The sequence below is a fragment of the Malaclemys terrapin genome, chromosome 1 (genome assembly GCF_027887155.1).
Source record: "Malaclemys terrapin pileata isolate rMalTer1 chromosome 1, rMalTer1.hap1, whole genome shotgun sequence".
In the NCBI taxonomy this organism is placed as follows: Eukaryota; Metazoa; Chordata; order Testudines; family Emydidae; genus Malaclemys; species Malaclemys terrapin.
In genome coordinates, this window is record NC_071505.1 from 146,910,164 (window position 1) to 146,924,369 (window position 14,206).

Below are 14,206 nucleotides of genomic sequence, written 5' to 3' on the forward strand. Positions count from 1 at the left end.
AGTAGCCATTCTGGAATAACTGTAGACAAGCCCTCAGGGTAACCTTAATTTGGTGAGATGTTGAGGTTGGAAAGATGGGTGCACTGTTAGCTAGACTCCACCAAACACACTGTCAAATTTAACTTTATTTTTTTAAACAAAACAAATTTTGGAGATAAAATATCATGAAACTGATCATCTGCTTCATGCACTAATATCAGAGGAGAAACAGTGACAGGAAGCAGCAGAAACGTCTCTGGGATGCACAGGAATTTTGTAAATTTCAACCATTCATATGGAATATGCTGCTGAAGGAGTGATGGAGGTTTGTTCTTGCTTTTGAGCTTTGGTGAAACTTCCTTCCCTGACGAACCAAGGGACGTACCCAACCCATGTACTTATTCGCTACACTGATACTGACTTGGACTCTTTATACGTTCCATGGGTGGCATACCTGATCCCACTTATCCACGGACGCTTTTAAAAACTCCCGCAACCCAATCTGGGTCTCTGCTGGTTATGTGATATTTATGTAGCTTGTGATCCTTGTAACTGATACCTGTAATCCCTCATAACTCAAGCCTGACCCCAGATGTACAGGACCTTCCCTCTTAACTTGTGTATATTTAATTTTAAACATTAACTTTAATAAAAATTTTAAATCTGTAGTGCTTCTTTTCACCAGGGATGGTGGTTGTGGATGAGTTGCACATGCTGGGAGATTCTCACAGAGGATATCTGCTGGAACTCTTGCTGACCAAAGTTCGATTTGTTACAGAGAAAGTTGCTAAAAGGTGGGTAGACTGGGGGGTGTCTGTCTTTTAATACTGAATTCTGAGCAGCTTCAATATTCAGGTTGTTCTCTGAGTTACTGGAGATATGGAGTGGCTCCAGGAATATGATGAGAACTCTGATCTAGGATCCCTCTGTTATTAAGGTCTCATCACATCAGGAGGCTATCACTATAGTCAAAAACCTTTTTCCTTGTGTTTTTTTAATTTGTGTGTTGTTGTAAAATTCATTCTTTTTTGGAAAAGAAATTGGGATAAAGCTTTAAGTTCAAATATAAAGTAAGCTAATTTTTTTTTGATGTTTTCGATTTGTTGTGTCTTGTCTTGTTTAGTTTTTCATTCCTAGGCAATAGAGTTTCTACCACTATTGCCTCCTTTAGGAGACTTTCACAACCTAATAGATCTCTCTATCAAAAATGTTTTGATATGTGTGAAAGAAGTGTATGATCGGGCATCCTGTTTTGGGGGTTGTAGGATTGGGATGAAACCCCCAAAACGAGGAAATGTTTATTTTGATTGCTTAATTATAAACATTATATCCAAAGGAAAAGCCTTAGCTGACTACAGCTATTCTCTGCTGAGTTATTCTACCTGCTTACATGCGTATTACCATTTGACATGGAAAAGATGAAAAAGCAATGATCACAAGTGTCTTCTATACTAAATCATAAAACATATACACGCCATAATACGATAGTGAGCCCTTCATTACTCTAAGTGTTAAACCATCCTGAGCTGGAGTGGAAGGCTTTGAATAGTTGTTGCTTTTGTGAACTTTCTAAGAAAGGAAATTGTGTGTAATGGAGATTTGAATTTTTCAACATAATTCAGACCAGACGTGATCTATCTAGTTCCAGGACTCAATTTGTGTTGAGATGCTCCACAATAATTACATCTTTGTATATGTGTTGGGCATTAACAGCATGCCCAGCAAGGCATGTAGAATGTGCAGGAGCATACACAGTGGTGGATTAAGAAATACGTAATTTTTAAAAAATTGTACACTGTGGTGGCAGACAAGCTTTTAAAAAAATCAATCCTATATTCTGTGGTTAGAGTTATTGATGGGCCATGCATTTGGTGAGTGATTTGGCCCTAGTTTTTACACAGACTTAAAAAAACAAAACAAAACAAAAAAACAGTCTAACTAGGTTCTTGCATCCTTATTTAGACATCTGACAAATCAGGCCACTTATTTAGAAGTGCTGAGCATCCATTAGTTCTCTTTGAATTTAATGGAAGCTAGTGAATGCTCATCACTTGAAAATAACGCTACTGATTTAATTTCCTAAATAAGGAACCTAACTGTGTCTAGCCCATTTTTGAAAACCTTAGTCTATGATTGTTTAGCTTAAAATTGAGACAAAATGGAGTGGATTTGATTAAGATATTTAAGCTTATGAAAGTTATAGTGAAAATATATCTGCCCCTTTTGTTTCCATAATTCCATAACTTGAACACTCAAAATTAATAATAAGGAAATCTTCAAAAAATATTTCGAAGTGTGTGTAGTCTGTGCCTTCGAAGGCTAAGCCTTGTAGCCACATTTTTTTAAATTATGAGTAATGTTATGATCAGCATATAACATTTGTAGTTATGTATGCTGAGAGGAGAGGAATCCATTTTTCTGCTGCAAGATATTCACTGTATTCCTTTGAGCATCAGGATCCCGGATTGGATGGATAGGATTTGGTATTCTGCACCAGAACATTGGCATAGGTCTCTATTAACTTTCATTTTCTTTTAACCAATTATAGACAGACAAAGGAGAACAGTCCTGTTTTTGACAGCGTACAGATAGTAGGCATGAGTGCCACCCTCCCTAACCTGGGTCTTCTGGCCTCCTGGCTGAATGCTGAGCTCTACAATACTGATTTTCGCCCTGTACCCCTTATGGAGTGGGTGAAAATTGGCCGTAATATTTATGACTCTTCAATGAAGCTCGTGCGGGAATTCCAACCCATGCTGCAAGTGAAGGTAACTACTGATTCTTGCTAACTAGCTCCAGGATAACGTTGTTTCTATTGTCTAATTAAAAGAAGACACTCTTAAAATGTATCAGATGAAGTGTAATTTTTTAAGTAGCTGACATTCCTACGCTGCTTCTAACATAGTGTGTACACTCAAAATAAGGGCTAAAGTTACCTTTTTCCTGTGATTTGGTTTTTTTTGGTAAACCATCTTAAACTTCTTCCCAAGCTAGGGTTTTCCCCAGCCAGGCCTATCTGTCCCTAGTTCCCTTTGCCTCAGAGAGACACTCCATCCCCTCTTATAAACCAGATTGGAGCTAATTGTACACATCTGAGATAAAAGTTCATAGATTCTGAGGAAAGAAAGGACCATTGTGATCATCTAGTCTGACCTCCTGTATAACACAGGCCATAGAACTTCCCCAAAATGATTTGTTTTGAGCTAGAGCATTTTTATTTATTTATTTTTAAATCCAATCTTTAATAAAGAGTTTGCCAGTGATGGAGAATTACCTGAATATCTTGGCAAAAATACCTTTGCATATCTGCAGGTTTCGAGCATCTGAACCCAGAATAATACAATAGAAGAGCCTTTCATTCCAATGCTAGGTTCCAGAAACTGTTATCTGGTTAAAAATGTACACGAAAATTTCCTAGCTATGTTAATTCAAACTGCTTAATCTTTAGCAAGCACCTTTTCTTTTTAATCCCTTTTTAAAACTACTAACAAAACCATCCAAAGCACAGGACTTGGTAGTGATGGGGGGCTTCAACTATCCTGACATCTGTTGGGAAAGTAATCTAGCAGGGCACAGATTATCCAACAAGTTCTTGGAATGCATTGGAGACAAGTTTACTACAGAAGGTGGAGGAAGCAACTAGGGGAGAGGCAGTCCCAAAGTTGATTCTGACTAATAGGGAGGAACTGGTTAAGAATTTAAAGCTTGAAGGCAGCTTGAGTGAAAGTGATCATGAAATGATAGGCTTCATGATTTGAAGGAACGGTAGAAGAGAAAACAGCAGAATAAAGACAATGGATTTCAAGGAGGCAGAGCTTAGCAAACTCAGAATTGGTAGGTAAGCTCCCTTGGGAAGCAAGTCTAAAGGAAAAAATGTTCAGGCGAGGTAGCAGTTTTTTAAAGTCATATTATTAAGGGCACAAAAGCAAACTATCCCAATGCATAGGAAAGATGGGAAGTGTGGTAAGAGATCACCGTGACTTAACCAGGAGATCTTCAACAACCTGAAACTCAAAAAAGAGTTACGCAAAAAATGGTTACTAGGTCAAATTATGAAGGATGAGTATAAAAAAACAACACAAGCATGTACGGACAAAATTAGGCCAAAGCACACAATGAGATTAAAGTAGCTTGGGACATAACGGTACTGAGACACCATTTTACAAATATATTAGAAGCAAGAGGGAGGTCAGGGACAGCATAGGCCCATTTATTCAATGAGGAGGGAAAGACAATAACAGAAAATGCAGCTATGGCCGAATTGTTCAAATGCTTTTTTTGTTGTTGTTTTTCGCCAAAAAGGTTCAGTGATTGGATGACTAACATAGTGAACCTCAGTGTAAATGGGGTAGGATCTGAGGCTAAAAGAGGGAAAGAACAAGTTCTAGACAAGTTAGGGTATGTGCACGGTGCAGTGTAAGCCCGGGCTCAGGCTTAGACTTGAGCCCAAACCCCTTTTCCGTCTACACACGTGTCTCAGACTTGGACTCTAGATCTGAGCCCTAGGACCCTGCAAGGCTGGAGGGTTCAAGCCCAGGTCAAGCGGTGACCCAGGGTTGAGCCCTATTGCTTTGCAATGTAGACGCAGCCCTGCTTGACTCGTCTCCTGGGAGTACACCAATAGTATCCCACAATCCCATGGGCCAACTTCCTTTGTGTTCTCTATCCAAACAATCTCCAGTCGACTCAATTGAAAATGGAAGCTACCCTTCCTTGGCATACAGCAGCAACTCAGTATTAACCCTTCCATTGTCTTCTGATCACTGAGCTGCAAACACATCTTCGGAGAGCCTTCTGTGTTTGCAATGGAGTCCAAGCAGAACAAGTCTTTTGTAAAGCGCACTGCTTCATGGTCACGTGATTATAGCCAGTTTTCGGTGAGGCCAGTAAACCTGTTGACTTGAGCAAAAATACCAGCAATGATCACACGTACCAACAGACAGATAAAAAGCCAGCAGCTTTGCAAATTTTCTGGGCTGGTGACCAGCGCAGGGGATGACTTTAGTGTCTCAAGAGTGAGTGCTGGAAGACCAGGGATCAGAACCGCACCTTGTGCAACTCGTAAGCTTCATGCCTGTTTTTATGAGGAGTTTGACTGGTGCTTGGCACTGTGCCTTTCACAGAGCCAGGACCGGCTCTGGCTTTATTGCCGCCCCAAGCAAAAAAACCCACAACCAATGGGGGGGCAAAAAACAGCAAAGCAAAAAAAAAAAAAAAAAAACCACCCTGCGGCGCGGCCAGAGCCAGGGTGCAGGGGGACTCCCTGCGGTGCAGATGTGGGTGGGGGAGAGAGAGAAGGGGGGCGGCCAGGGCTTCAGCGGGGCGCTGCCACACGGCCCCGCCCCGTGCCGGGAGGGCTCCGCACTGCTCCCGTCGGCTGGGAGGGAAGGATGCAGGCTGCCCTGCCAGGCTTGCTGCAGGGTGCTCCTGTCCTCCTCGCCGCCACCGACCCCTACAGGGCAGCCGGAGTGGAACACACACTTTAAAAAAAAAAAAAAAAAGCGGCTGTGCGGCTGGCCCTAGGATTGGGCGGAATGCCGCCTCGTTCAATCTGCCGCCCCAAGCACCAGCTTGCTCAGCTGGTGCCTGGAGCCAGCCCTGCACAGAGCCAACCGTGGTGCATGACGACCTGGTCAGCCCGGATGGTGCCCTACTGTCCCCTAAATCCAGCATGGGGACTAATGGGAGCCAGGCAGAGACAGAAGCTGCCCCTGAGCCAGATAAGTTTCTGATTTGAATTAAAAGTTTATTACTACAGTAATGGGAGGGATTTCAAGTTATGAGAAGCCTCAGCTACCAGCATGTATCCACTAATGGAGGATTGTAGCCCAGCAGTTTGGTGCCCCTCCCACCCCTAGCATGTGGAGTTCAAAATGGTGACCGGGAAATGCAAACAGTAAAGAACAGGTTTAAAGAGTATTCATGTTTTTCTTAAAGTAATAATCTTTGTTTGCCACTCTATAATCACTCAGCGGCTATGGAGCTGTCTGGAAACAGTGAACTTTGTGAAAATGTGTTCTTCGAGTGCTTGCTCATATCAATTCCAGTTAGGTGTGTGCGCGCGCGCCATGTGCACGGCTGTCAGAAGTTTTTTCCTAGCAGCTACCCATCGGGCCGACTATGGAGTCCCCTGGTGCGCCATCAGTATGGCGCTCTATATATGACTCTGCCGGCCCGACTCCCCCTTCAGTTCCTTCTTACTGCCAGTGACAGTTGTTGGAACAGTGGCTTCTTGATTTGCAAGTGTCCCACTAATCCCTAGCTCCTCTGTTATCTTCTGTAAATAGTTCGCTCTGTTAGTTAATCGTTGGTGGTTAGTCTTGCTACTTAACGGATTGGGGGGCTCCCCCTCCTGCACGGGCCCCACCGGGGACTCAGGGCATGCCATCTCAGGGCTTCAAACCCTGTAGTTCCTGTGTGAAGCCTATGCCCATGGGCAACCCCCTGATTCCTGTCTTCAGTATCTGGGAGAAGCCCACCAGTCAGACAAGTGTAAGATCTGCAAGACTTTCAAACCTCACACCAGGAAGGAGAGGGACATCCATCTGAAGCAACTCCTAATGGAGTCAGCCCTCTGGCCTCAGCAGGACCCAGCCCCAAGTGCCTCGGTGCGAAACACTCCCACTGCGGTCCCATCTACAGTGCTGAGAAAGGACCTGGCGTGCTAACCCAGGAACCGCCGATCCCCTGGACCCCAGAAGCATTCTCACTGGCACCGCTCTCATTCCACGACTGCCTGCAAAAAACAGGCAAAGGGGAAATCCACCCACCCCGTGGGTTGTTACTGCAGCTGTACCCCCGGAAGGGAACAGTGCAGGGGATAGGCCTATAGCCAGCAGACCATTGGTCCAGGCACAACCAGTGTTGGCCCCCATCTCTCCAGCGAGCCCTATTCTCCTGGACTCCCTGCAGCTGCATGTGGAGGAAGCTATGATGCCTTCCACCCCGGACACCTTTTGAAGCTGCCAGGGGCCTCATCAAGATGATGGCACCTAAGTCTCCCACTATGAGGGACAAGCCACCGCTCCCTCGGAGCATGGCACCATCCAGAGGCAAGCCTGCCATGTTGGGTCCATCAGCCCCCCAGCCTGAATCTTCGTGCCGCTCTGAGTCCCGGCACCGCGCCCATGCCAGTCTGACTCGTGGCGCTGGTCTGACTCGCGGTGCCGGTCCAACTCACGGCGCTGGTTCCATAGCCCCGACTCTCGGAGCTGCTCCCACTTGAGGTGGTCGTCAGCATACAGGTCTTGATCCCATTCGAGATCCAGGTCCAGTTCTAAGCACTGAAACCCCCACCGGCCCCCCAAATTAACCAGCTCCTTTCCCTCCACAAACACATTATTACAGGTACTATTCCCCCTCTTTCATAGGGCCATGCAAGTTGATAATGTGAGAACATAAAGCATCCCTGACTTCTGTTGACCAGGTCCAGCCAACTCCAGTTGTGGTAGATGCTGGCTGAGTGAACCGATTCAGCTGCTCCTTGTTGTTATAGGCCCATTTAGGGGAAAATGGCTCACCTTTGGCTTCTCAAAGATTGTAAAGAATACAGCAAGCCACAATAATGCAGACAGCATTGCTGAGTTAGTATTCAAATGGGTCTGTTGCCACCTTCAATTGGATTTTAATTTGCCAAAGCACATCCAACAGCGATAGAATCTACACCTGCTAAGTGTGTAATTAAACCTTCTTTTGCCCAGGCCTCTGAAAATCAGGGTATTGCTTCATAAGACAAGGCAAAAGGGGATACATGGGGTCCCCAAGAATAACAGTGGGGATAGTGTTTATGACAATGTTATTTGGTGGGGATAGTGTCCCAGTCTGTTCATGAATGTAGACTCCTGATTGGTGAAAAACCCTGATGTGAACTTTGGGAATGCAGTCCATGTTGACCTTCATAAATTGGCCTCTGGGGGGGGCCTGCATAACAATCAAGTAGTACCCTTTGTGGTTTATATACCCCTTGAGAGCAAACTATGGGCACATGAGTCCCATCAGTGGCCCCTGTGCAGTTAGGAAAACCCCATTCTCTCAAAGCCAGCAGTTACTTCAGGAATATCTTTAATGACCACCACCTTTGGGAAAACCACACACCTTACTGCCTCAGAAATCTCCACCACCACTTTGCTCACAGTCGCCTTTCCACCCCCAACTGGTTGGCAACAGACTTGTAGCAGTCAGGGTAGCCAGCTTCCAGACTGCTTTAACAACCTGCTTCTGGACTGGCAAGGGGGAGTGTCTTTAGGCTGGGGGGTTGGGGCAAGCTGCTCACAAAGCTGCAGAAATGTAGCTTTCTTCATGCAAGAGTTCTGGATTCACTGCTGTTCATCCTAGGGCTGTGTGACAATGTGAGCCCACCAGTCTGTGTGCTTGTGGCCCTGCATCAGAAGTGCCGGTCTACATAACATCAGCTGGTTTACTGCTAAGTAAAATATGCCGATTTTACTTAGCAGCATTAGCTAGTGCGAGTCTGCCATGTCTCCTCCTCCTCCTCTCACTCCATCATGAAATCTGTCAGGTGCGTTTGGTGGGTCAGAAAAAGCAGCCCAAATGCCCATTGGCGCATCCCAGAAGCTCTGTCCATTTTCTGACACAGGAATGAAAGCGTAAGCAAGAGAAGGTTTTCAAAAGGCTGCTCCTCTCTGTTGCTGGCTCCGATAGCTGGGAGCGCACAGACCAAAATGACTTGGCAGGCTGTGTTGGCGGGCTGTTCAAATTTCCTGTGACATGCAGGGTGGGCAGTAAAGTTTTCCCACAGGGCATCATCGTCAAAAGGCTAGAGCAGTTGCATTTTGAGAGGGTGCTTGGGACTCTGCGATTGCTTTGACTCGGGTCTGTGTGCTGCAGTGCGGACATCAGCACCCCAGGTTCAAGCCCTGGTTAGAAAAATCTTAACATAGGGTTAAGAATCAGTGTAGTCACTCAAGCCAGGATTTTCTAACCTAGGTCAGGTGACTCGAGTCCCACTAACCGTAGGCTTATATTGCAGTGTACACATACCCTTAGATGTCTTCAGGTTGGCGGGGCCTGACGAAATACGTCCTAGAGCAATGGTTTTCAACCTGTGGTCCACAGACCCTTGGGGATCTGCAGACTATTAAGATTTCCAAAGGGGTCTGCACCTCCATTTTACATTTTTTTTAGGGGTCCGCAAATGAAAAAAGGTTGAAAACCAGTGTCCTAAAATATTTAAGGAACTGGCCGAAGAGATCTCTGAGCCACTAGTGATTATCTTTGAGAACTCATGGAGGACAGGAGAGATGCTAGAGGACTGGAAAAGAGGTACTATATTTCCCATCTATGAAAAGGGGAATAAGGACAGCCCAGGGAATTATAGACCAGTCACCTGAACATTGGTACCTGGAAAAATAATGGAGCAATTGATCAATTGTAGGCACCTTAGAAGATAAATAACTGTTAACATGGATTTGTCAAAAATAAACTATGTCAGACCTACCTAATATACTACTTTGATAGGGTAACAAGCCTTGTTAATGGGGGGGAGGGGGGGGGAGGAGAAGATGATACATCTTGACTTTGGTAAAGCTTTTGATATTGTTCTTACTGAAAGTGGCCCTGTATTCGCTCCCTATACACCATTGTAATAATTGTACAAAATATACCTTGAAAACTAATAGCTTGCTGGTCAATAATATGGTGAACTGTATGTAGCAATATCCTGTGCAAAGTTATGAATTTCCCTTGTAAGATGATAGCACATGTTCAAAATCACACAGCTCTGCCAAGACAAAAGTTGTTAAACAGGTCTATCCTAAACACAGGAATGTGTTTACCTCAATTTACATATAAGTAGTAAACAGGGTCCTTGAGACAGCACGAGGGAGAAATGGCAGTAGACAACAGATCTGCATTTTAGCATACACCAGAGAGAAGAAAGAGCATGGAACAACCTTCACCACTGGACTCCATGTCACCGCCTTTACTGTATGAATAAACTTTGCTTTAAGGGATAATCCTTAGAAGAATCAACTTCGAAGTGTGACTGGACTATAAAAGTGAAGGGCAAAAACACCCCAATGTCGTCTCTCCTTATCTCTTTCCCTATTTCACACACATTCATCTCCGAAGACAAAGGAACCAGCCCTTTGAATTTGGGGGAGTTTCTGATCTGAAAATTTGGTCAGCAATATTGCTGGGAACTGTGCGGATTTTACCTTGGGCCAGGTCTAGCTTGTTAAGTTTTAGATACCAGAAAGTGTTTTATCTTTCTCTTGTAACCATTTCTGACTTTAATACCTTATACATATGCTCACTTAAAATCTCTTTAAATAAACATGTTGTTTTTTTTTAAATATAAACTGTCCCATGTTTTGTTTGAACTAAACTGCTTGGTAACTCCATTTAAAATAGTAAACAGTAAATAGTTACAGGGCAACAGACCTCTAATATCTGAACTGCCCAGGTGAAGGCTGGACACTGTAGAACACATGTTTTTTGGGAAAATTTGGCATTGGGAGTGTGTTGGGGTCACCCTTCAGGTAGTAACCAAGGCTGCTGGAAGCCAGCATGTGGCTGGTGTGTTGCTGACAGGCTGCTGGGGCAGAGTTGCTGGACCAGGGCTGTAGCTATACAAAACACTCAGAATGTGACCTGCATGCTGGTAGACTGTTTGTGAGCGGCCCAGGTTGGGAGCTACAATAGCAAAGCATTGTGAGGTGCCCAAGGTTGCAGGGCAAGCAGTGACACAACCCCTCACTGATCTGGATTGCACCCTGGAATGTGACAGCTGTCTCACATGATCATCTCATAAGCAAACTAGGGAAGTATATGCTAGATGAACCTACTATATGGTGGATGCACATCTGGTTGGAAAACCATACACAGAGTAGTTATCAGTGTTCACAGTGAAGATGGAAGGACACATTGAGTGGGGTTCCATAGGGATCTGTCCTGGGTCCAGTTCTATTCCGTATCTTCATAAATGATTTCGATAATGGCACAGAGAATACACTTATAAAGTTTTTGAGGGTGATTCCAAGATGGGAGAGGTTGCAATCTCTTTGGAGGACAGGATTAGAATTCAAAATAATCTTGGCAAATTTGAGAAGTGGTCTGAAATAAATAGGATGAAATTCAGTAAGGACAAATGTAGAGTACTACACTTTGTGCAATTGATTATTGCTTCCTTATACAAAATGGGAAATGATTGTCTAGGAAAGATTATGCAGAAAAGGATCTGGGGGTTATAGTGGATCACAAACTAAATATGAATTGTCAGTGTAATACAGTTGCAAAAAATCAAACATCATTCTGAGATTTATTAGCAGGAGTGTTGTAAGCAAGATATGAGAAGTAATTCTTCCACTCTATTCAGCATTGATAAGGCATCAACTGGAGTTGTGGCTAGTTCTGGGCATCACAAAGTGGGAAAGATGTGAACAAATCAGAGAAAGTCCAGAGGAGAGCAACAAAAATGGTTAAAGGTCTAGAAAACATGACCTACGAGGAAAGACTGAAAATATTGGGTTTTCCCAGGAGAAGAGAAGATTGAGGGGTTGGGGGGAGGAACATGATAGTCTTCAAGTATGGAAAAGTTTGTTATAAAGAGGAGAGTGATAAATTGTTTTCCTGATCCACTGAGGACAGGACAAGGAGCAATGGGCTTAAATTGCAGCAAGGGAGATTTAGGTTAGACGTTAGGAAAAACTCTAACTGTAAATTAAGCACTGGAACCAGTTACATAGGGAGGTTGTGGAATCTCTGCCATTGGAGGTTAGACAAACGCCGGTCAGGGATGGTCCAGATAATACTTAGACCTGCCTCAGTGGAGGGGACTGAACTAGATGACCTATCAAGGTTCCGTCCAGTCCTTCATTTCTATGATTCTAAGACCAGCTCAGCCTGTTATATAAAATAAGCAAAATTTAAGAGAGAGTGGCAAAAATTGGATTTGTTTAAACAAAAAGAACTGTGATTAGAGATCATAATTTGGCATAACAAGTGGAGGGATTCCAGAAACCAAAATAAATGTTTATAATTGGAATAACTGTAACTGTGTTTTAACTGAATACTTTTGATGGGATCAGGTTGCGCCCATTTTTCTTCAATATGCTTAAGCTAGGTGGGCTGGAAAGTCAAATTTGTGGACTCAACAGCTTGAGGGAAGGAGTTTCACCCTTAAGGTGACCACAGCTCACTGGGTCCCTGGGATCTACTGTCATGGTCTTGGGCCTTTGTCATGATCCTGGAAGATGTCCTAACTAGACTGGGCAAGAAAAGGGAGCCAGATAACATCACCATCTCTGCTGGGTTTGGCAGAATTCTGAACAAGACTTGTCATGTGCACTTGAAGTTTCTGCTACTGCTTTCTTTGTAGTGTAATATTGTTTTTCCTTCCCTACCTGACTTCTACTCTCGCCTTTATTCCTCCTTTGGCCGTCTGCTTAAAAATAATCTGGTTTAACTATCCCTAACAAATCCATGTCAGAAACATGCTATTAACCTGTAATCAAAAAAGCAAGCTAATGACAAAGATTTTAGTCTGACTAGTAAGACTTTAAGTGTCTGCAGCTATTAAAATTACGGTATTTGCTTTGCCTGTAATTTCCAAGAAATCATCCATCCATCCATCCATCTCTCTCTCACTCACACACACAAAATCAGCAAGAAGTTATACTTCCTTATTCTTTTCCTTCTCTTGGGAGTGTGTATGTTTGTGAACTTTAATAACCACTCGACTTTCATCTTTAATACCATCTAAAGAAACTGTCAAACAAGGGAGGTTTCCATATAAGAAACTCTATACAACTAAAGGGAATAAGAGAATTGTTAAAGTTTTTACTTAACTTCTGAAGTTTCAAATACTTTAACTGTTCTTTTTGTGTTAATAAAAGGTTAAAAAGGTTTTAATTGTGATTGTAACAATGGGAGTAAGCCAGGGATAATTTTGACACAAATCTTCAGATTTATCTGTTGGGCCCAAGACATGTATACTCAGTGTACCATACTAATCCCTAGACTTTCAAAAGTCAAGAAAACTCAGTTCCCTTTCTTTCCCTTGTTTCTCCCTCTGAATTGGGATAGGGGATTTGAAGTGGGATAGAGGCCAAAATGGCAGCATTTACAAACCCTGTATGATACAATAACTTGTTGAAAGAATTGTCTGTTTCAATTCAGGGAGATGAAGACCATGTGGTGAGCCTGTGTTATGAGACCATTCGCGATGGCCATTCAGTCCTACTCTTCTGTCCATCCAAGAACTGGTGTGAAAAACTGGCAGACATCATAGCCAGGGAGTTCTACAATCTGCAACACTGGTCCCCGCAGCAGGCTGAGAGTAAGAGGGAATGAGAAAGGAGCTTAATAGGAGACTATGAGCTGCACTATGCCTTTATAGCAGAGTAAGCCTGCTGAAAGCTATACAAATATTCTTTCTCTCTCCTGACTAAAGGGTTTACCAAAACCTCAGCACTTTCACCAGTTGCCTTGGACAAGGAAGGAATAGAAGAGGTGATGGACCAGCTACGGCGCTCACCGTCCGGTCTGGACTCTGTGCTCCAGCGTACTTTACCATGGGGAGTGGCATTTCATCATGCAGGTATTTGAGTTGTTTACTCATTTCTCATGAGCATACTATATAGATACAAAAATCTAGTTGGACTTATATTTAGTAGTCATATTCTGAAGTCTTTAGTCCCTTTTGTCACTTATAGGTAAATCAAATGTTATTGCCACCCACAGCTAAAGCTAAGCCTGAGATTATTTTTTTGTGGCCTAAAGCTTAACTCAGTAATTGTGTGGTAAACCACCTCTCTCTATTAATTTCAACATAAAGGACAATGGCAATTTACAAACCCAGCTTTTGTTAAATGCTGGAAATACTCAGTTACAACCAAGACATGTTGTCAAAACTATCAGCTTTGTGAGTGAGTTAAGACAATGTTGCCAGCACATGGGTGCCCGAGGCAAAGCAACAGCGGGTCCGTTGCCCGGTGTGCTTCGCGCCAATAAACACACCAGGGGGAGAAGCAAACAAAGTTTATTTGGGATCCCAAAGCGGTGCAAGGAGACAGGCAAGTCTCAAATCAAGCACATTAACAGGAACAGTTTTTCTTCTTTTATACATTTTGCAGTTAAGCCTCACCCCCCCCTTTCCCCTCTAGCCCTCCCTTTCTCCCTCTACCCCTCCCGTCCCTGGTAATAGTTAAGTCATTCTTGGCAGCTATAAGCCTAGCTTGTTAGTAACTTCTTTAAACCATTATCTTGT

General features: G+C 43.5%; 1 protein-coding gene across 2 annotated transcripts in view; it reads left to right on the forward strand.

Moving 5' to 3' along the window:
* Positions 1-14,206, forward strand: part of POLQ (DNA polymerase theta) — a 149,928-nt gene that overhangs the window by 24,087 nt on the left and 111,635 nt on the right. For both annotated transcript variants that reach the window (XM_054042860.1, XM_054042870.1), the window contains exons 5-8: positions 665-773; positions 2,528-2,747; positions 13,117-13,276; positions 13,391-13,537. In XM_054042860.1, coding sequence (XP_053898835.1) covers positions 665-773; positions 2,528-2,747; positions 13,117-13,276; positions 13,391-13,537 — 636 coding nt within the window. The remainder of the gene's footprint in view (positions 1-664; positions 774-2,527; positions 2,748-13,116; positions 13,277-13,390; positions 13,538-14,206) is intronic.